Source organism: Emiliania huxleyi, assembly GCF_000372725.1.
Source record: "Emiliania huxleyi CCMP1516 unplaced genomic scaffold EMIHUscaffold_24, whole genome shotgun sequence".
NCBI classification, from domain to species: domain Eukaryota; phylum Haptophyta; order Isochrysidales; family Noelaerhabdaceae; genus Emiliania; species Emiliania huxleyi.
In genome coordinates, this window is record NW_005200250.1 from 578644 (window position 1) to 600248 (window position 21605).

The 21605-nt window shown below is 64.7% G+C and overlaps 6 protein-coding genes across 6 annotated transcripts; 3 read left to right on the forward strand and 3 right to left on the reverse strand.

Moving 5' to 3' along the window:
• Position 1: 1 nt before the first annotated feature.
• Positions 2–919, forward strand: NAR4 (putative formate/nitrite transporter; the record flags this gene model as incomplete). Its single annotated transcript, XM_005778866.1, has 1 exon — positions 2–919. The coding sequence occupies one exon, from the start codon at positions 2–4 to the stop codon at positions 917–919; it is 918 nt and encodes a 305-aa protein (XP_005778923.1).
• Positions 920–1149: 230 nt separating this feature from the next.
• EMIHUDRAFT_435081 (hypothetical protein) lies at positions 1150–1724 on the reverse strand. The gene is made up of 2 exons (XM_005778867.1): positions 1716–1724; positions 1150–1611 (listed from the first exon to the last, which is right to left on the reverse strand). The coding sequence occupies exon 2, from the start codon at positions 1424–1426 to the stop codon at positions 1172–1174; it is 255 nt and encodes an 84-aa protein (XP_005778924.1). The 5' UTR covers positions 1427–1611; positions 1716–1724; the 3' UTR covers positions 1150–1171.
• Positions 1725–2279: 555 nt separating this feature from the next.
• EMIHUDRAFT_205561 (hypothetical protein) lies at positions 2280–2700 on the forward strand (the record flags this gene model as incomplete). The annotated part of the gene is made up of 2 exons (XM_005778868.1): positions 2280–2521; positions 2586–2700. The coding sequence occupies 2 exons, from the start codon at positions 2280–2282 to the stop codon at positions 2698–2700; spliced, it is 357 nt and encodes a 118-aa protein (XP_005778925.1).
• A 3073-nt stretch (positions 2701–5773) lies between these two features.
• Positions 5774–6454, reverse strand: EMIHUDRAFT_353924 (hypothetical protein). Its single transcript, XM_005778869.1, has one exon. The coding sequence runs from the start codon at positions 6318–6320 to the stop codon at positions 5832–5834; it is 489 nt and encodes a 162-aa protein (XP_005778926.1). The 5' UTR covers positions 6321–6454; the 3' UTR covers positions 5774–5831.
• Positions 6455–7313: 859 nt separating this feature from the next.
• Positions 7314–10582, reverse strand: EMIHUDRAFT_100546 (hypothetical protein; the record flags this gene model as incomplete). Its single annotated transcript, XM_005778870.1, has 4 exons — positions 7314–7553; positions 7827–9209; positions 9295–9582; positions 9623–10582. The coding sequence occupies 4 exons, from the start codon at positions 10580–10582 to the stop codon at positions 7314–7316; spliced, it is 2871 nt and encodes a 956-aa protein (XP_005778927.1).
• An 8051-nt stretch (positions 10583–18633) lies between these two features.
• Positions 18634–19677, forward strand: EMIHUDRAFT_100548 (hypothetical protein; the record flags this gene model as incomplete). The annotated part of the gene is made up of 1 exon (XM_005778871.1): positions 18634–19677. One exon carries the CDS (start codon positions 18634–18636, stop codon positions 19675–19677), a length of 1044 nt encoding a protein of 347 aa, XP_005778928.1.
• Positions 19678–21605: the final 1928 nt, after the last annotated feature.

The following is a 21605-nucleotide window of genomic DNA, read 5'->3' on the forward strand; positions in this document are numbered from 1 at the left end:
CATGGTTGTGGCTCTTGCCGCAATCGCGCTCGCTGCATCGAGCCCAGACCGTGCGGTGAACCCGCCGCGTGCAGCGGCGCTGCGCAGATCCCTACAGCTGCGTGGCGGCGGCCCGGTCCAGTCAGTTGCGTCTGTCAAGACGCCGCCCGAGGCCTACCGCAGCTTGGCGGAGAAGGGTGCGGCGAATGCAAAGCTGGACCCGCTGAAAATCCTGCACCAGTCCATCATGGGCGGCTGCTACGTCGGCTTCGGCGGGCTGCTCTCGACGATGGTTGCCGGGAACGTGCCCGGGATAGCCGCGTCCAACCCGGGCCTGCAGAAGCTGCTCTTTGCCGCTCTTTTCCCGATGAACCTGCTGCTCATCCTGAACACGGGCGGGCAGCTGTTCACCGGCAACGCCGCCGCCGTCCCCGCCGCGCTGTACGAAGGCCTCGTCACCTTCCCGCTCCTCGTCCAGAGCTGGCTCCTCTCTTTTGTCGGCAATCTGATCGGCTGCGCCGGCTTTGCGCTCGCCGCAAACTACTGCGGCATCGTCACGGGAGGGGCGGCGGAGCTGGCGGCGTCGACGGCGGTCAAGAAGTGTGGCGCGGCCTTCGGCCCCACCCTCGTCAAGGCGGTCCTCTGCAACTGGCTCGTCTGCCTCGCCGTGTGGCTTGCGGGCGCGGCCAACGACATGGCGGGCAAGATGGTCGGCATCTGGTTCCCGATCTCGACGTTCGTCGCGATCGGGTTCGAGCACTCGGTCGCAAACATGTTTCTCCTCCCGCTCGGCCTCCTCAAGGGCGCCGACCTCAGCCTCGGAGACGTCCTCCTCAAGAACATGCTCCCCGTCACGATTGGCAACGCGGTCGCGGGCGCACTGATCGTAGCGGCGGGCTACTCGTACGCCTTTGGCAAGCTGGGCGAGGAGAAGGCGTAGGCGACGGCGCGAGCAGCGCCCTGGCCTGTGGCCCGTACCTCTGCCCCTCCCGCCACTACGCACCAGAGCGCGGTGCGCGCATTTATTGTGCACATTGTGTGGGGGCGCCGGCGCCGCCGCGCGGCGCCCACTGGGCCAACGACTGCGGCCCAGCGCCCAGGCTACACGCGGCAGAGGTGGCGGCAGAGGTGGCGGCAGAATATGCGGCTGCAGCTGGTTTTGGGCTGGGCTTGCTTTTAAATATGACCATGTTCAAGGCGGCTGCCAGGCACAAACGGGGCAAATACACAAACAATCACGCGAACGCACAACGCTCATCGAGCATGTCGTGCGCGCACTACGGGCCAAGTAGCAGGGGGCACCGCTATTCGTAGGAGAGAGCCGCGCGCACAAAATTGGACCAGTGCTCACACAAGCGCAGCGGGCAGAACTATTGCAAAGGAGAGAAAGGCGAGCCGCCTCAGAGCATCTTGCCGCCCTCGCGAGACAGGTGGCAGGAGTCAGCATTGGCGACCTCCTGCGCGTTGAAGAAGGACATGTCTCCTCCAGTTGGCGTCGGGCGCAGGCGCGATTTGTGCGCCGTCCCCGTTTTGACGGGCTCCGCGCTCACCACGTCTTGCGGAGCCGCAAAGAACCAGAGCGCCGCCGCGCCTGTCGTGGCCGCGAGGACGCCGCGGATCGCTTGCTCGTACCTGCGGCGCGGCGACAAGTACGTGGGTGGGTGGCGGTGCGGCGCGGCGACAAGTACGTGGGTGGGTGGCGGCGCGTGGGCGGGCGTGTTTGAGAGCCAGCTCACATGGCTGATGGACTGGCTGATTGAGAATTCATCTCAAAATTGAGAATTCATCCCCGAAACATCCCTCGGCGAAGGCTAGCACCGCCCTCGTTTGGCGTGTCCGTTGTATTTATTTATTTATAGGCTAGCACCGCACTTCTTTCCTTAAAATCCCTATCCTCCCATCCCTCCCTTCGTGTGTTTTCTTTCTTTTTTCTACAGCACACTGGCACGAGAAGGGCGCGGACTGGCGCGTACCAGAAAACATAGAAGCGGAAGGCGGGATGGGAGGACGGCACGCCGCCACCACGCAGGGATTTTACGGGAAGGAAGGTGTGTTGCTAGCCGTCGCCGTCGCCACCCTTGGGCGTCTGCCTCTTCCTATCTCTCTTCGCAGTCTCTCGCCAATCCCGCCTCCCTTTCGTCTTTTTCATGTTTTCGCCAAGATTTCTTTCGTCAGTCGTGAAACGAACGCAAAGATCTTCTCTCTCGAACGAACGCTCCTCGCCCCCCTGGACGGGCGAGCGTTAGCTCCAGCTCCACCCTGCAGACGACGCGCAGCTGGCGTCTCCCGACGACGAAAGCATGACCGACTCCGCGGGAGGAACGCCGAGCGGTGCGACCGTGCGCGACGGACTGGCCCTCACCGAGGATCTGATTCGGCGCAAGGCGGAGCACAACGAGGGGATGCTCTCGACGCTTGAGGAGGTTGCGCTGCACCAGCTCGACATTGACCGGATCGAGACGCTCATGTCCAAAGCTGCTGCCGATCATCGCCTCGCCCGCGCCGCGCCGGCAAAAGCTTCCGCCCAAAAAGCGCGCAGCTGGTGCGGCACCTACCGCGCTGCTGCCCCCACCCCCACCCGAGGAGCGGCTCACGGGCGCGGTCAGCTTGCGGATCGTGCCGCGCGACGGGGAGGGCGCCGCCCGCGCGGAGCTTGCTATGGAGGAGCCTCCTCTCGGTGACGAGTGGGAGGACGAGGAAGAGGTGCCCGCACTGCTCTGATCGACGTGTTTGTTGTTAGAGCTGTCTATCATCTATCTACATATCTGGACTTTGGGGCTCCTCTCCCTCAGCCTCACACGCGAAGTTCGAGGGTTGGCCGCGGTGGGGAAAGTCGCTGTAAACCCGACCAAAGCGCCCGCCGCGGTTGTTGCTGGAGCCGCTGCTTCGCCACAGCTGACGCCGCGGCCTCCGCCGTCGCCTCCGTCGTCGTCGCCGTCGTCTTGGTCGTAGGCCCCGTGCGAAACGCGGAGATATGGCGTTTCTGGCTCTGCTAGTTGCAGCTGGTGCGCCTTCGGGGCGGCCATGTAGCTCGTCAATTTTTGGAGACTTCAGCTACGAGACCTGCGCATCCTTTTGCAAGCCAAACAAGCACGGCGTGTGCGGATGGTGCAAATGTCGTGCTTGCTCGTACTGCACGCCGCCGCCACCGCCGCCTCTGCCGCCGCCACCACCACCGCCATTGCCGCCGCCGCCGCCATCGCCGCCGCCAGCTGAGTGCACATCGACTCACACCGGTGACTTTCAGCACGTCGGCTGCAGCGCCTTCTGCACGCGCTCCTCCAAGTGAGAAGCTAGATGGCTTAGTCGCCCCAAACCTAGGTCCCTCACGACTGACTCGTGCGCGGCCCTCAGGTCAATGCGAGAGCATTGCGATTGGTGCAAGTGTCGCGGCTGCCCGCACTGCATCCCGCCGCCGCCGCCGCCCGCGCCGCCGCCGCCACCGCCGCCTCCGCCGCCCGCAAAGTGCTCTACTACCCTAAGCGGCGACACGGACATTGTGACCTGCAAGTCCTTCTGCAAGGCGGCCAACGCTGGGAGGCACTGCTCGATGTGCAAATGCCGCGGCTGTAGCTTTTGTGCCCACGAGGTGGAGCGCAGGGCAACAGCTGTCACTGCGCCTGCGCTCGCGCCGCCGTCGACACTGACCACGCAGCTCGCCCAAAAGTTGGCGAAGCCGGCGCCAGTGCCTTGCAGTTCGACCGTGGCCGGCGACACGGATGTGGAGGCGAGCTACACCTCGCCGTGGGTGTCAGCAAGCAGCGCCCTTACCTAAGCGCTCCCTGTCTTTAGGCTTGCAAGCCGTTCTGCAAGCCCGAGAATGCCAAGAACCACTGCGGCGTGTGCAAGTGCAAAGGCTGCGCCTTTTGCAGCAAGGGTTGAGTTGAGCCCGGGCATTCGTAAATTTTGCTCCCATTCCGCATTCGTGGGCGCTGCGCGCCTGCGCGCTGCGGGGACGGCGTTCGGGGCTTGGACAAGAGGGAGAGAGAGCCGCATAAGCTGTGGTCCGCTGTTTTCACGGTGCGCTCAGCACGCCCCTCGGTTAAGCTGCGGTGCAAAACTCTGTTTACCACCTTCAAGCACACCCCCAAGACTCCCCCAAACCGCCCAGGATGAGCTCCTGAGGTGCCAGTCCGCCCGAGATATGACCGGTTGAGGTTGGGGTTCCACGGTCAGGATGCGGGAGGTGCCGAACTGGATGGGGGTCAGCCGGGGAGGCTGTTGTGGCGCACCGGACCGCCCCCCAGCACCGTGGCCCACCCAACTGCATCCATGGGAGTCACAAACGGTGCTGCACTCGCGGCTGCAAGCACTCACGACACTCAAACCCACCACCTGCCTCCTACCCTGTACGAGGAGCCATTTCACCCGTGCAACATCTGCACAGGTGTACCGCCGACGCTCCAGCGCCCGGCCCCTACTAGAGTAGTCTTGTGGGACCCACAAACGACCAATACATCCACTCGGGGCTGCAGCATGTGTCCGGGGGGGGCATCCCCGTGAAGCAGCCAGCAGGTGCCGGACATGGCGTTGGCCGTCTTGGACCGAGATCAGGGCGCAACTGCCTGTCTCATGGGGCTGAAGGACCGTCATGGGGTCGGCTTTGATGCTGCCAATCAGTCGGGTCGATAGGTGGCGCCCCAGCGAGATGCGTTGCGGGTGCTCGGCGTCGCCTGCTTTGAGTGGCCTAAACGCACTCGCGGGAGCCAGAGAGCAAAGGTGTGCGCGAATTGAGGCTTCTGAGCAAGCCCAGGTAAGCCACAGGACCGGCCATGTGCGTGGGTAGTCGAGCGGTGGCCGGAGGCAGCCTCCAGGAGTGGCTCTCAGTTCGGCACCTCGGTCTCGACCACGGGGTTGTTGCACGAGTATATGGGACACGATGTCTCAAATATGAGGGGCTTTGACTCCTACCAGCTCCTGACGCTATCCCTGGCAGCTCTAATGACCAGGATCAGTAGTGCTATAATAGAGGGTGCCCATACTAGCGCAGGAGCTGCCACACTCGCCCGGACCGTCCCCTTCTGGGGCCGGTTCCGCAGCCCGCGAGAGCCGACAGCGGGGCCGTGCCGCGGGTGCCTACTGCCGAGTGCCACAAACACTGCGCCGTCCCGCCATCACCTACAGGCTGTCTTGTGTGATGGTTGGGATGTCCAAACGCCACCATCTTGGCTCTTGCGACCTCAAACCCGCGAGCTGTATGGGTGGTCCTGACGTCGACAGACGCCCGAGGACCACGGTGAAGCTGAGCTGGAACGAGTCGACAAGTCTCGTCTGAGCCCGTGGCGGTCGCCGGCTGAGTCGCTGTGCACGGACCGGTACCTCAGGCGTCACCTCCGCAGCCTCAGGTCTCACACTCCATCACCTCCGCCGGGACGCCGTCGGTGGCACGCTCGGCGGCGAGTTTGTGGCAGCTCCACAGCGAGCGCGGCATCGAGCCTACTCACTCCAGCTGGTTCGGCACACTCGGTGGGGTCCACCGAGTGTGCCGAACGCGCGAGCGGTGCGTCCTGGCAGCCCGCGCTGGCTCCGGAGCTGCCACAAACTCGAGACACGCTTTTTTGGGACATTTTCGACGCTTTTGTCCCATATACTCGTGCAACAACCCCACGCCCAGACTGGGAGCGGACCACAGCTTATCGCATCATTGATGGCATCATACACGAGTCGCACATAGAGTTGTTCAGTCAGCACAGCACTCAGCAGCACCGTGCACCGGCGCGACGAGGGTTTGCACACGATTTCACAACCTAGTAAGAGGCAGCGCACACACAGGCTGGAGATCGAACGCGTGCGACAGACCAGGTCACCGTTTCTCAGTGTGTGAATCACCCTTGACGGGCTCACGCTAGGGCTCACGGCCGGTTCATTTCTCGGCGAAGGATCTCATTTTGCTTCACCCCGTTGCCCTCTCTCCGCGCCTGAAACTGCAGCCACTCCTCCCGCTGCCGCTCGGCTGCCGTGCGCGCCTCCTCCCACTTCTCGGGTGGCACATACAGGGAGGCCATCACGCCGTCCGCGTTGAGCTTCGCCTCGATGCGCGCTCTCTGCTCGGGGCCCAGACCCGCCTCGAACTCTTCGAACGTGATGTGCATGTCCCCATCAGCGTCGAGAGCTCCAAATGCCGCGTCCCAGTCTCGTGGCTCGATGCCCGCGGCCAGGAAGCCCCGCCGCAGCTCGTCCAGCTCGAGCGTGCCACTCTGGTCGCTATCCCACTGTTCGAAGACCGGGCGCAGGTCGCGGATGGTGCACGAGCCGCTCTCCTCGCAGCGCGCTGGCGGCGGGGGCGCGCCGCTTCTCCCAAACAGAAGTCTGCCCCAGAAGCCCGGCTCCTGGGACAGCATGCGGCACCGCTGCGCTGCGCCGGAGCGCTGGGCCGGAGCGAGCAGGCTCGGCAACGGAGCGAGCAGGGCCGGCGTCGGACGTTGGCCGCAGGGGAGGATTAGCCTGGGCGGAAGTGTTGAGAAGAGGACGGCGGCCATACACACACGCACAGTGAAAGGCAAGGCGGTGTAATCAGTTTGCCTGTGTTTATTTTTTTTCACTTCACAGGGTCCGGCGCGCGAGCCTGCCAAACTTTATTTTTCTCGCACAGGCCACGGGACGGGGCGCGATAAAGAATTTTGGCACCCGCAGGCAACTCGCTCTCACAACATTAGGGACGGGAGACTGGCGCGCACTGGCAATAAACACAGGTACACACCACCGTGGCTTTAATACTCTTCTTACCCAAAAATCCTTCGCAGTCTTCGGGTTCGGCTTCCGCTTGGCCCTGATCTTGTGCTCTATCTATATGTATGTATGTAGAGCGCCGCCGAGAAAGAAAATCCGCTCGGGCACTTGGAGTACTTGGCGAGTGCAGTATATTACCATTAACCTCACATCCAGGGCCGGGGAGCTATGAAGCGCACCCAGCGGGCCGGATGATCGGGGGAGCGGGATCGGGTTACCTTACGGGCTAGAGAGCCCTAGGCTAGCCGCCCCGGGGGTGCGCGTTCGCAGGGAAAGGGCGAACGCCCGGGATTGGGAGAACGGCGTTTTTTACTGCCAGCGCGAGACCGTTCCGGCTTCCGCGCATGATCCCAGCCACGAACCACGTAGAAAAATAAAATCACACAAGACCAAGCGCGCGCGAGAACTAGCGAGACACGCGCAAGGCGCACGTCCCCGCCAACGGAGCGCCCGCCCTCAACGCCGACCTGCGCACGTCGCCTGACCCGACGGAAAGCAAGGTGGCACGGATCGAGCACGGGCCGGCTCTTCCTCTTCTCTCCCTGTCGCCCTGCAGAGCCGCGGAGCAGCCGCTCCCAGGGCGAGCAGCATCGAAATTGCTGCGCTCATGAGGCTGCAGCCTTGAGCGCCTCATTCTCCTCCTCGAGCTTCGCGATGGTCGAAAACATCTCGTCCTGCTCCGCCGAGAAGGCGGCCTCGCGCTCCGCCATTGCCGCAACCGCCTCCGCCTTGGCCTGCGCGATTGCCGCCTCTGCTGCAGACGCAGCCTCCTGCTCAGCAGCGAGGACAGCGGCGCGAATGGCCTCCTCGCCACCGGCCGCCGCCCCAGCCTGCAGCTCGCGCACCTAACAAAGATGTGCGCCCGTTGCGCCGATGCTGTGAATCTCTCTACCAACGGCCTGACCGCTCTCTTGCTCAGGGAATCGGAGCACTCTGGCTACTGGCACTCGGCGGGCGAGCTGCGTGCCTGCTCCTCCAGCTTGCCGTTCGCCTCGAGGAGCTGCAGGGCAAGGAGAGGAATGGTGAGCAAGCTTCCCGCCAGCAGGAGTGGGGCGGGGAGGGCTGCTAGGGCGGCAGAGGGAGAGACAAGCCTCGTCCTGCTCGGCCGAGAACGCCACCTCGCGCTCTGCCGCCGCCTTGTCGGCCTCCGCCCTCGCCTCCGCCCTCGCCGTGGAAGCGGCGGCGGCCGTCGCCTCTGCCACAGCAGCTTCACGCGCGGCCGCCGCCTCGCGCTGCACATCCGCGACGGCGGCGGCGACGGCCGCCGCTCGCTCACTCGCCGCCGCTTCGAGCGCGGCTTTGGCCTCCCTCTCCGCGATTTGGCTCTGCTCCGCGAGGGCTGCCTCGACCGCCTCCGACTGCTCCTCGCGGAGCTGATTCACGGCCGCCTCCGCCTCCGCCGACGCCTCGGCACGCGCCTCTGCCTTGACTGCCGCTACGGCGGCCTCCACCGCCGAGGAGCGCTCTGCCGCCGCCACCTCCGCGGCAGCCGCTGCAAGCGCCCGCGCCTCCGCCTCCGCCTCGGCCCTGCCTGCCGCCGCCGCCTCTCTCGTCGCCACCGCCACAGCTTCTTCCACCGCCGCCTCCACCGCCGCCGCCGCTCGCGCTTCAGCAGCCGCCTCCGCCTCTGCCGCAGTCGCAGCCGCCGCCGCCGCAGCCTCCGCCCGCGCCGCCGCCACCGCCGCCGCCACCGCCTCCGCCACCGCCGCCGCCTGGCCACCCTCACGTCCTGCTGCCTCGGCCTGTGCTGCGGCTGCAGCCTCCTGCGACGCCGCAATCACCGCCGCCTCCACCGCCGCCGCCGCTCGCGCTTCAGCAGCCGCCTCCGCCTCTGCCGCAGCCGCAGCCGCCGCCGCCGCAGCCTCCGCCCGCGCCGCCGCCACCGCCGCCGCCACCGCCTCCGCCACCGCCGCCGCCTGGCCACCCTCACGTCCTGCTGCCTCGGCCTGTGCTGCGGCTGCAGCCTCCTGCGACGCCGCAATCACCGCCGCCTCCACCGCCGCCGCCGCTCGCGCTTCAGCAGCTGCCTCCGCCTCTGCCGCAGCCGCAGCCGCCGCCGCCGCCGCCGCAGCCGCCGCCGTGCGCGTCTCAGCAGCCGCCTCCGCCTCTGCCGCAGCCGCCGCCCGCGCCGTCTCAACTTCAGCCTCTGCGCTCGAGAGCTGCCCCGAGAGCTTCTCCAGCTGGCTCTCCAGCTCGGCGACCCTCTGCTCGGCGACCCTCTGACCGGCGTCGCCGGCCTCCGACTGCTCCCTCTCCTTCTCCACCTCTGCCCGCAGGCCATCCAGCGCCGCCTCCTTGCCAGACAGCTCGCCCGACAGATGATCGAGCTGCGCCTGGAGCTCGGCCGCCCGCCGCTCACCCTCCGCCGCCCTGGCGACCTCCTCCTCCTGGCTTGCGCCCCTCGCCGCCTCGGCTTGCAGCTGCGCACGCAGCGCCTCCAGCTCCTCCGCCTGCTCCAGCAGCCTCGCCTGGCTCGCCTCCGCCCGCTCCTCCGCAGTCGCCTGGTGCCGTCACTGTTCTCGTTAGTACCAGTACTAGTTTGGTACTAGTCTCATTCTCGTCGTCGTCGCATCATCATGCTGCAACTAGCTCCTCCGCAGTCGCCTTGTCGCCGGCGAGCGCCTGTAGCCGCCCCTTGAGCAGCTCGAGCTCGCCGCTGAGCAGGGCGGCCGAAGCGGCCTCGAGCTGGCTCTCCGACTGCGCCGCCGCCACAGCCGCGGCCTGCTCCTCTTCCCGCTGGAGGAGCGCCTCCGCCGCAGCCTCCTCCGCCGCCGCCGCGACGGCGGCCTCTGTCGCCGCCGCCGCGCGAGCCGCCGCCGCACGAAGCGCCTCCGCCATCTCCCCCGCTGCGCGCGCCTCGACGCGGTCGGTCGCCTCCCGCTCCGCCTACGCGTCGCACCTCAGAAGTCCTCACCCACCCGAGGGGCGCGGCGCCTCGCCCGCCCGCCCCGCCGCACGCCTGGACTCGAGCCGCCTCGACCGCCGCAGCCAGCTCCTCCTCGGCAGAGAGCCGCGCCGCCTCGGCCGCCGCCTCCAGCTCCATCGCCGCCTCGGCCGCCGCCTCGGCCTCGAGTCTGGCCGCCTGCACCTCCTCGGCCGCGCGCCTCCGCGCCTCCTCACCCTCCTCCCGAAGCCGCGCCAGCTCCGCCTCCGCCTCGGCGCCCAGAGCGCCGGCGCCGGCCGCCGCCTCTGCCGCCGCCTCTGCCGCCGCCTCTGCCGCCGCCTCGGCCCTCGCCTGCTCGACCGCCGCGGCGACGGTCGCCTCGCCCGCCGCCCTCGCCTGCTCCACCGCCGCTGCGACGGCCGCCTCGCCCGCCGCCCTCGCCTCCTCCACCGCCGCCGCCAGCGCGGCAGCGCCCGCCGCAGCCGCCTCCGCGGCTGCCTCGTCCCTCGCCGACTGCACCGCCGCGGCGAGTGCCTCTGGGTCGACGGCTCCGGCCGCGTCGCCGCCGCCGCCGCTCTGGTGGCGCGCGGCGATGACGACGGGGACGAGGTCGTCGGCCGACAAGCCCGCCCGGTCTCGGAGCGCGTCGTTCTGCGCCATCAGCAGGGCGATGTGCGCCTCGTACGAGGCGAGCTGCTCCTCGACGCCACGCTCCGCCGAGAGCGCCGCGAGGCTGAGCGAGAGCGACTCAACCTCCAGCTCGCGCTCGAGGAGCCGCCTCGTCACGTCGGCGTCCGCGACGGGCGCGGCGTCTCTGGCCGCGAGTGCCTCGTCGAGCCGCGCCGCGAGCGCGTCGCGCGCGCTGACGGCCTCCTTGGCCTCCTTTTTTGCCTCCATCAGCTTGCGGAGGTTGTCGCGCGCCTTCTGCTTCTCCGCATTGATCTTGTCGTTCAGCGAAACCACGAGCGCGTCGTTCGCGGCCTCAAGCATGGCCCGGCGCCGCTGAGCAACCTTTTACTTGGACATGAAAGTCGCTCACGTGCACCGTGAACCCTGCGTGACCATCTCTCTCGCGAGGTTCTCGAGGTGGATATCCTTTGGCCGCGTTGGGTAGCGTGACCATCTCGTGCCGGCGACGCAGATGATAGCTTTGGGTGGGCATTCTCTCCTTTGTGGCGCGCCGCACCGCGCCGCGGCCGGGGGCTCTCCGCGCTCCGGCCGGAGGCCAAGGGTGGCCGTGGCGGACCGGGACGGGAGGCTCTGGAGGAAAGTATCGTTGTGTGTTGTAGAGACTGACGATGTCGCATGTGCACAATATCTCTTAGTCTATACGGCTAAGCCAGGGGAGGCGATGCCGGGCGGGGCCGAACCACAGCAGCAGCTTGATGATGGTGTGCCTCCAGATGGTGTGTGCTTCGTCCTTGCAGTCAGTCAGTCAGTGTTACACACGTCCTAGCATGGACGACGGGGCACACGCACTCGCGGAAACACAGGGCATTACACACGAGGCGTTGTGTGCGTTCTCAGGGAAAGGCATCACCACAGACAAAAGTTTAGTCAGAGGGGCAGCGGTGGGGACCCCCACTCACGACCCCGCGAGCGCCTGTAGCGAGCTGTCCATCGCTGCATTGGTTCTCGCCAAGCATGAGCGCACTGGTTTAGCGCGCGCAATGCGCGGGGAGGGCGGCCTAGCCCTCGCTGGCATGGCAAAGAAGGCGTCGGGCGGGCGCCTGTTCTCCAGCGCCTGGCGCCAGGCCGAGCGATCGGCGGCGAGCTCGGGCCACCTCGAGCGGTCGATGTGGAACTTGTCGAGCGCGGTGCGGATGCTGCGCCCAAACGTCATGTTGGGGCACCCGATCGGCCGGCCGTGAGGCACCCACGATGAGAGCATGCGACGAGGTAGGCGATTGAAATCCATCCTGCTGACATGCCCGAGCCAGCCCAGCCGGCGTCGGTCGATGTAGTAGTCGATGAAGTCGAGACCTAGCCTGGCGCAGAGTTCGCCAGTCGTGATGTGGTGCTCCCACACGTGCTTGCGAGTGACACGACACATCGCACGCACGCACTGTGCGTGGAAGACGCGGAGACGGTGGAGGAGGCGCTCGGTGAGCGCCCAGCACTCGCACCCGTAGAGCAGGATGGAGAGGATGAGCGAGGTGTAGACCGCGCGCTTGGCGGCAAACGAGACGTCCCTCGAGCTGAAAAGGCACTTCCGAAGAGCGCCAAAAGCTCGGCCTGCCGACTCGATCCGGCTGTCGACGTCGAGCCCGTCGCTGCAGTCGCGGTTGAGGTAGCTCCCAAGATATTTGAAGCGGTCCACGACCGGCCGCCGATGGCTCTGCTGCTGTCGGCCGCTTCGCCGTCGCTCGACTCGACGGCCTCGCCGATGGCTCCAGCGCCGTCGGCCGCTCCGCCGATGGCTCTGCTGCTGTCGGCCGCTTCGCCGTCGCTCGACTCGACGGCCTCGCCGATGGCTCCAGCGCCGTCGGCCGCTCCGCCGATGGCTCTGCTGCTGTCGGCCTTCTCGCCGCCGCTCAGCTCGACGGCCTTGAGTGCCCACACCACATCGACCACGCCAAGCGCACCTCCGGGAGGCACACCGAGGGCGCCTGGCGTTCCAAGGAGCGCTCCACCCGGCCTTCGCGACTCAACGCCATTGTCGCCTACGCCATCTCCAGCAAGCACCATGCAAACTCAGAGAACTTCACCGAGCGCGCACGCCTCCTCCCACGCCACAACTGGAGAGAGCCAAAGCACGTCGCGCCAGGATCGCACGCTTCAGCCGTTAGCGGCCCATGGACCGAGCTTGCCAAACCCGACGACGAGGTCAACGAGACAGCACCGCCTCCCGCACCCCGCCAACCCGCCAAGCCCCTTCCCATCCAAGGAAAGGCCGAGCGCGCTGCACGCAACAGCGTCGCCGACGCGCGGGTCATCGCCGTCGCTCACGCTGTCGAGCGACTCAACTCAAGCACCTTCGAACCGGGCGACGACCTCCGCCCCATGCGACGCACCTGCGTGCCTGCCGCCGTTGCCGACGGTGACAGGAGTGTACCACTTCCCGCTACCGGAAGCCAAAACACCGGCGTCGCTGAGCACCACGAAGCCATGGGACATCGTGCCGGCTCTACCCTCGACCCCTCTGTCGACGATGTCTCGAGTACTCCCGGGAGGCTCGGGCATTGTTCCGACAGTGTCTTCCCTGTCAACTCCGCCCTCGACAGAGGCTTCACACCTGCCTCCGGTGCCATCGTCAAATTTGGGCACCCCCAACCCGGGCTCCGCATCTTGGCTGCACTCGACTCCGCCGGACCACGCTGCGATCCATCCGGCCACGCGCAAGCCATGCGACAGGACGAACAACCAGGCGGCGCATCCTGGTTCACCGCTGGACTCAAAGAACCCCGCGACCGCAGCGGCAAAGCTGACGATTCACGCTTTGTCGAGCGCTTCATCCGTGGCGAGTGCACCATGGAGGAGTGCGCTGGGACCAGCCCCGAATGGTGCTACATTACACACGCCGAGGCCCAACAAATTGCCCTCAGAGAAGTCTATCCATTCTCTCGCCATAATCCAACCGCACTCGATGCTCGGCCCCGCTTCAATCAGCCGTGCATCACTTCGCCGTGCTCCACCTCCAGTTACGGCCCACGTATGGCCACCCATGTCACGCCCCTTGTTCCGTTCCGCCACCGAGGGCAACGTCAGCCTACCAAACAGCCGCACCGGATGCCGAAGCTACGCCACCGACCTACCCCGGTCAGACACCTCGGCCCCTTCCAACGCTCCGCAGGTGGGCTCCAATGTAACTTGCATCGAGAGTCCAGAAGGCGACCAGTCAGCCAGCCGCCACCCGCAGCTGCGACCAGTCAATCTCCTCCAGAGCTTCGCGACTACATTGAAGGGGGGGATTTTGGTCCCGGACAGGTTCTCGCCGACACACGCCGCTATACAATTGGTTCGCTTCGTATCGACCGCTTTGACCTATCTGGCCACAATTCCGGTATACGCCGCTACGCTACCGATTCGTCAGATGATGCCCCGGCCACTGGCACGGCATCAACATATTTTTTTTGCGTCAACACGACGATTTTTTTTTCACAACCGCGACAACGACCGGACTCAATTCTTCACAGCAACCAAGTGGATGCACCAGCTCGCCAGGGCGTATGTAATACCGGTGATCCACACGATTGCTACGCAATTGGTTCGCACGCCGTCGACTACGATGTCGACCACTCCGCCGAGAGAGTTTTTCTCGACTTTCTCTCTCTCCCGCGCCTTCGGCTCGCTCGCCAACACACGCCACTGCGCTATCGGTTCGCACACGCCGTCGACCACAATGTCGACGACTCCGCCGATGGACTCCGACCTGACTCACATCGAAGGTCCGGAGAGATTAACGAAGCGAGTTACGGTTGCTCGACTAGAGCCGTACGTCGACTCGTCGAGGGGGGGGACGTCGGGCCAAAGCCCCGCCAGACTCCCTTCACACTCTCTCTCCTAGAGTCCCGTGGCGTCGTCCTAGAGTCCGGAGGTCCCGTCCGTCCCGTCTCGTGACCGTCTCCGTACCACCAAGACTCGACCTACAATCCCAGAGTCGGCCGCCGGGGCGGGCGTTTGCCCGCCCAGGACGCCCCGGCCGAACGGAACCGACCGCACCGTAGTTGACATTTTGGCCGCCAAGGCAGCCGCGTCCGATGCTCGCGTTAGTGTCAGCACAAACAATCACAATGTCGCCGGACTGCCGTCGCGAGAGCACACAGGCGAGAGCGGTCTCATATTCGTCCTTTTCGGTGTCCGGGGCTGTCGAGATAGGCGCATACGACGCCACTTGAAACAGTCCCTGCTTCCTGCCAGCCGAATCTTCAACCTCCATACGCACTGCGATAACCCGCGGGCCTACGTCGTTGTGCACAACGGCTCCAGCTGCTCGCCACGCAGCGACAGCCAGTGGCGAGAGCAGGATGCCGACTCCTTTTGAGCCGCGTCCGTTCTGTACAGCGGGTGCAGCGCCGAGGAAGACGAAGCCGTCCTCCTCAATCTCCTCCAGGCCCGTTCTCCACGTCTCCTGCAGCCCGGCAGAGAAGCCTGAGCGGTGTCGGAGAGCGTCGATAGCCTCGGTGAGAGCGCTGTCGGTCTTGAGCCCACGTGCGTTCTGCGAGTAGATGACATGAGTTGGGATCTTCCACCGCTGCACCCTCTGTGCACGCCCGTGGTGGACGCCAGGTGCCCGGCCGCAGCCGGGCTGGAGACGAGGCCCTCGCTTTCCAGACGAGCGACACTCGTGGGGTGTAGTGGCGTTGCTGAAGCGACCAGGACCGTCAGACGGCCTCAAGTGCGCTTGCATATGGCAGCGCCACCCCCGCCGACGCGCTAGCAGCGCGCAGCCTCCATGCTTCGTCCTTGCATAACCAATAAATAAAACGGACACCTCTCTACTGTGAGATGGGTATCCTTGCAGAGTACTGGAGAGAGAGATTTTTATGTCCCACCATGCAGAGCGCATCTCTCTCTCTGTTGTGCGAGGCGTAAACCGCGCCATTCGCTCTCACCTGGCAACCCTGTCTGCACGTCTCGCGCGCGCGTGAACAGGGCTCCAGGCCCCAAATGACGTGTGAGTGTTTTGAGTACTGGCAGAGAGAGATTTAAACAGATTTTTTGAAAACCAACAAGAAATTCACAAATTCTCTTCTCTTCTGCATGTCTCGCACCCAGGAAGAGCGATCGGGCAGGAGAGAAAGAAAAGCACGAGGACCCCAGGCGACATTCAATTTCCCGGCGCGAGGCTAGCGAGATAATTCCAAGCCGTGCCACTCTGCAGGGGAAACACTGTTGATTGCCCGGTCACGCGAATGGACTTTTGGACTCGTCCAAGCGTCGCTGCAGCGTGCAGCATGCTCCTGCAGCAGCGCCTCAAATGCAGCGCGTGCCGGCAGAGCACAAGACACGGAGTGACTTCTCGGAGTTCCAGCTCAGAAGCCGTAAAGTGATTGCAGATACAGCATGTACGCATCCGATCAGCTCCGACTAAAGCGCGTGGTCAGATATATTAGCCTCTTGCAACACGCTTGAGTTCACGCGCATCTCAAGGACCCCGCTGTGTACCCACCGTCGAAGTCGCGACACTACGAGGGGCATCTCACCCAGGGCGCAGCTCCTTGAGCCACGTGAAAAGCAATCTTGCCGTGCCGATTGATTTTGGGCAGTCGCACCCGCATTGGCGTGAGCCGCACAGGGAGGCGCTTGTGTGCGATTCGATGGCTGATGCGGCCCTCGCCGCTGTTGATTTGCCACTGCCAGCACGTCCCAGGACAAACGTTCCAAGTGTGTTCAGTCACCTCTGACTCTGCTGCGCGTGACGACAGGTTAGTCTCACCGGGCGGCACGGGTACGTGCACCGTCACTGCCGGGCTGCGGTTGGTCTTGGGCAGCACGCCGTCCTGTCCGAAGGCGTCCTGTCCGAAGGCGTGTGAGGCGAAAAAGGCATGCGCGAGGTTCGCCGGCACGATGCCAACCTGGTCGTCGAGGATGACGCACTCCTTGTTAGAAGTCTGGTTGTGCCCATCCTCACGCGCCTTTGCCACCGTAGTGGCAGCGGAGCCGCACAGCCGGCCGCCAGTGCCCGTGTACATGCCACACCGTAACCAGCTCATCATGTCAGTGCTCACCGCGACGTCGCCAATGACCAGGCGCGCTCGCAGAGCCAGCGCATCGGTGGGTAGCGCGGATGGCGGCGGCGCGTCTGCAAACCACTCGTGGTCGAAGCGCGTCCACAGGTAATGTGAAAATGTGCACTGAATTAGCGCTCCGTCGTGCTGCTGCTGCTGCTGCTGCTGCCACTCTTGCGCGGCTTCGAAGCACAGCGTCTGGCGGTGGGTGAGCGATCTGGCTTTCGAGATGCTCGTCGCCACGCGCACCTGAAGTCGATTGAGAATGTTGGCAGGCAGCTGCTCCACCTTGCTGTTGGCACAGATGAACGTGTCCACGGCAGCGGTCGCATTGTTCGTCAGCGGCCGGACGACGTGACGTTCGTGCGACAGCCAGTGCGAGCTCACAATGAACGAGTGAAAAGCAGGAGCGTCGAGCTCACCGACAATCATCACTGCAACGCGATGGCTGGGGCAGGTGGACGACGCCCAAAGCCCTGAGGCATTCGGTCGGATCTCCGTGTGCGGCACGGAAACGCGACGGGGCATCGGAAGTGCGAGGAGGCGCTGCAGCCCATGCTGTAGTTCGTCCGTCCTCCGCCCTGCTTGGTTGTGATCTGTGATCGGGGGGGCTGTCTGTGCGGGGGGTGCCCTCCCACCCACCGTCACCTCACCAACCAACCAGCGTCCCGGTGAGTACCGATCAGAGCTTCCTCAGACGATGCTTGTCATCAAATAAAATCGCAGCCGCAGTCAAACTATTTCAGGAGCCGTGGATGGAGACGCTGCCCTCGGCATGGGGCTGGCTTGGAACGCCAGGCATCAGGCCCAGTTCGCCGCGTTTTCTACTTCTTCGAACACGTGTCTCGCATCTGTGATGAGCGTCTGACTGTCACTGTGCCACCCGGGTTGTGCTTTATATGTGTCTATGCTTGCACTTGGAGCACTTGGAGTGCAGTCATCAGCCTCACATCCAGGGGACCAGGGGGCAAAGAAGCACACCCAGCGGGCCAGATGATCGCTTGTTTTTTTTAATGAACTCGGGGGCACGGGACGCGGCACAAACGGGAAACACGGGGGGGTTGCACGTAGTGACGCAAGGGAGTCTAGGCGACGGTGGCGTCCTCCGACGCCGCGGCGAGCCTGAGCTCGGCTTGTTTTTGTCTATGCTTATGCGTCTAGCGTCCGGGGTTGTGTTTTTGTGTGAAGAGCTTAGGAGAGGTTTTCCCTCGCCTTCCCTCCCCCTGTGTCTTTGCGATTTCGGGTTGTGGTACCCGGGGTTTGTGCGTTTACGTGAAGAGCGTCTCGGGGACCCGGGTTGTGCGTTTATGTGAACAGCGTCTCTCCTCGAAAAAAAAACACAATATTTATGTGTCTGGACTAGGGGGTTATACACTCTCTGAGGCCTCAGACCCCCCTCTGAGGACGGGTCGGACCCCTGCCTTGGCGGCACAGAGGGTTTGACTCTGACTCTGTGCCGCCTCTGTGGCCTCTCTTGGCTGATTTTGGCCTCAGAGGGTCCCCGGCCGAGGGTCTGTCTTGGCGCGGCACAGAGGGCGTTGACCTCAGAGGGTAGCCCCCTCCCTCTCGGCAGACAGAGGCGAGTCGCGAGAGCCCCGGGCGGAGGCCGGAGCGCCTAGCCCTCCACGAACGGCGCTGACCAGGGAGGGCGGGGAGGGGGCGGAAGCAGCGAGCATGACTAAGGCGCTACTCTACGCTTGCTGCTGCTGCAGGCTCGCCCACAGCGCCCGCGCCGACCCCTGCGCGACAGCTTCGCGCGGCCAGCGCGCAGCGGCGCCGCCGACCCGTCAACTTGAGTGAGGATGTGCTTGGAGCGGCCGCCCGAGGAGGAGGTAGTGATCTCCACATCCGCCCCCTGCTCCAGCTTGGCCATGAGGCGCCGCGGCGTCCTAGTGAACTCGAACTTGAGGTATCCGAAACCAATGGAAGCTGGGCCTGCTGGGGGGGGGGTTCTCTCTGCTTGGCTGGGGGGGGTTCTCTCTGCTTGGTGGGGGATCACGACAGACTTGAAATACCGCTGAAAACTCCCTCTGAGGAGCGGCCTCGCGGGGCTTGCCTTGGCGTCTCAGAGGGTCCCCGTAGCCTCAGAGGCTGCGCCGAGAGAGGCTGGCTTGGCGGCACAGGCCTTCAGAGGGTCGGCCCAGGCACCCTCTGAGCCGCTCGTGGATGGCCTCTCTTGGCACAGAGGGTACCCTCTGAGACGAGCAGATCTGGGCCCCCTTGCCTCAGACCCCCCCCCTCTGATACAACCCCCTAGTGTGTCTGGTCGCGCTGAATGAAAACGCGACGGCGCAGGCCGCGCGCCTTCGCACCGCCACCGTGCCGCGGCCGCTCAACTTCTCCTTTGTATATGATCCGCTCGACGCCGACATGCACCGGATGCAGAAGCACCGCGGCATCGTCGAGCCCGCGCTGACACGAGTGTGGCACGAGCTGACGTGGCAGTGTTGCCGGCAGGAGAACGGGCTCGCGATCGACGTCGGCGGAAACTACGGCTGGTACGCGCTGCTGTCGGCGACCATCGGCTGTGAGGTGATCACCTTTGAGCCGGTGCCCGCGCACGTTGCGATCATGCGGAAGGCGTTGAGTCTCAACCCGAAGCTGGCAGGGCGCGTCCAGATCCACCGCGCGGTTGTCTACGACACGCAGGGCGTCTACAATATCAGCGTACCGGTCGCGATGACAACGGACGAGGAGCCGAATGGCACGCTGAAGACGCTCGGCATGACGGGCATGTCCGGCCGCTATGGCGTGCTCAAGCGCAATCCCAACGACGCCGAGCCGGGTGGCGCGTACGCGGTGACGGCGCCCTCGCTGCGCATCGATGACGTGCTGGCGGCGGCCGACGCGTCGCACGACGGCGGTCGCGGCCGCGCGCCGCGCCCGGTATATATGCTTAAGGTGGATGTCGAGGGCTATGAGCCGCAGGTGATGCGCACCGCGAAGCGCACGCTCGACTCGGGACGCGTGCGCGCGGTGCAGCTCGAGATCAACCGCATGTACACGCGCGCCGGGGTGCGCCAGAACTCGCACACCGTCGAGATGCTCGACGACCTCGAGACGCGCGGCTTCGCCATGCGGCAGGTCCCCGGCTGCCCCTTCGCCGCGCGCGTCGGCGGGCCGTGCGTGGACGCCGCCGATGCGGCGATTGTCGACGTGGGCTGGAAGCGATGGCAGGAGGCGCCCTCCTTTTGGAACCAACTCGCGCCCTTCCCCTCCAATCGCAGCCGATTGTTGTCGCTCCGCCACCGACGCGCAAAGTCGCGCGAGCGGAGCATCTTTGTGCACTTTAACGAGACGACGCGCTGGGCGGGGCCCGTGAGCGCGATGGAGCGGGCCTTCCGTAACGACATCCTCAGCAGGAGCTCCAACCTCGCCGGAATCGGCCCCGCCCACCAAAGACAGAAAAAATAAACCGAACTTCTTTTTACCCCTGGGGGGCCCTGCCTTACAATCATGTAGCTTTTTCCACATTCCAGGAGGAGGAGCGTCGCGAGCGAACTCAAACGGCTGGCCCAGCCCAATCTATAAGCACACCGGTAACGGGTAAGGTTCCTCGTGATGACATCATGTCATGATGGGGCTCATGCCGCCACTTTCGGAGGGCAGACCCTGCCAGGCCCCTCTAGAACCCCAGGAAGGCCCCCAGGTCGCAGGTCCAGAGGTGTGGCCTAGGGCATCAGAAGGGACCAAGAGGAGTCTCCAGTCTGAGCCATAGAGAGCCCATGTCTTTGCCCCCGGTGCCCGGAAGGTCGCGCGTTCAAATGCCCGGAACGGCCGTCTCGCTCGTAGCCCGATCCCGAGCGAGCATCCGCGATCCGCGGCCCGTGGGCGCGCCTCTTTCTTAGTCCGCCCGGGGCCCTGGATGTGAGGCTGCCGACCGCACTCCAAGTGCTCCACAAGTACCGAAGCGAAGGGAGGGATGGGAGGAGGGCACCCCACGCCGCCACCACACACAGGGATTTTAAGGAGAAGGAGTGTTTGGTGCTAGCCGTCGCCCACCCTTTGGGCGTCTGCCTCTTCACCTATGCGACCTATCTGCTATCTCTCTTCGCAGTCTCTCGCCAATTCAATTCTCGGTTCTCGCAGCGACCTTCATGCCACACAGTCTTTCCACTCTCGTCGTTCTTTCTCCTGCCGTTTCATCCTCTGACAACTCATCGCTCTCCTGATCCCCTGGCTCGAAAGGAGTGGGAAGCCCACGAAGCCCGTTTTCTTTTAGCGGCTCCCGTGGTGTACCTGTGTTAGTGCCAGTGCGCGCCAGTCCCTTCTCCCTTGCCTCGTGTATGTAATAAAGAAAGAAAACAGAGATCAAAGCGCAAAGGAGGCTCGTGTAAAGGTGTAATAATAAAACAAATAAAGAAATAAAGAAGGGCAGGCTCCGGCTCAGGTCAGAGCCCAGCGACTCGTCGGTTGGGTGTAAACGGGCATTGCCTGTGGTCTTCAACGCACAAAGGGTGTGAATAGAGCTCTCTTAATCCTTCTGAGCACGAAGACCACTCGAACTCTTCTGCAGACTCTAGTGTTTCCGGTTTTCATAAGCTGTGAATAGTTATGCGCCCGCCGCAGCCCGCCCTATTCACCTGGGTTTCGCGCCACGGGCCACGAGAGCGCGCCCGGTGTCGGGCTGTCTGCATACAGACGTCTCGTCGCCGTGGCCGACGCATGGCTGGTCCGACGTGTGGAGGAGTTTGACCTCAGCCAGGCCGTCGGTGTCGGCGGGCTGACGGCGGCCGCCGGAATCGCGATTCGCTCTGCCAGCTGCCAGCAGCCTCGTGTCGCCGCTCTCGTTGGCGCAGCAGCAGCGATTGACCTTTGCGCCGTCGCTCGACGGCGTCACCGCCCATCCGACCCGCGCAGCTCCTGCAGCTGCTGCAGCTCCTGCTGTCAGTCTTCTGCTCTCACGCACCTCACTCGCCGCGCGCGGATTGTGCGCCGCGCCAAGCAGGACACGTGCTCATGCAAACAATGCGAGAACTTGGTTGCGCCGCTTAGTGGCGGCGCTGCTTTAGAGGAAGCGGCAGCGTGGGAAGCAAAGCAGATGGAGGCGGCGCGGCATGTCAAGGAGCTGCTGCTGGCGGAGGTTGAGCGGCTAAGTGCAGCAAGGGCCCAAGGGCAAGAAGGGCAAGAAGAAGAAGAAGAATGTTGGCGTGGGCGATACGGGCGCCGCTAGGCTCAACGAGGAGTGCTGTGCAGTTAGAGAGCTCGTAGCGAGCTCGATTTTGATGAGAATTTGATGAGAAATATCTCAATTTTGAGCAAAAATCGCCAAAAAAAATCGGCGCCTGCGGCGGGCCAGCCTCCGGCGGCGCCTGCGGCGGGCCGCTGCCCAGACCCCGTTT

What these genes read in the sequence shown, in the direction of transcription:
- EMIHUDRAFT_435081 (XM_005778867.1), bottom strand. Translation starts at nt 1,426, where the DNA reads ATGCTGACTCCTGCCACCTGTCTCGCGAGGGCGGCAAGATGCTCTGAG.
- EMIHUDRAFT_353924 (XM_005778869.1), bottom strand. Translation starts at nt 6,320, where the DNA reads ATGCTGTCCCAGGAGCCGGGCTTCTGGGGCAGACTTCTGTTTGGGAGA.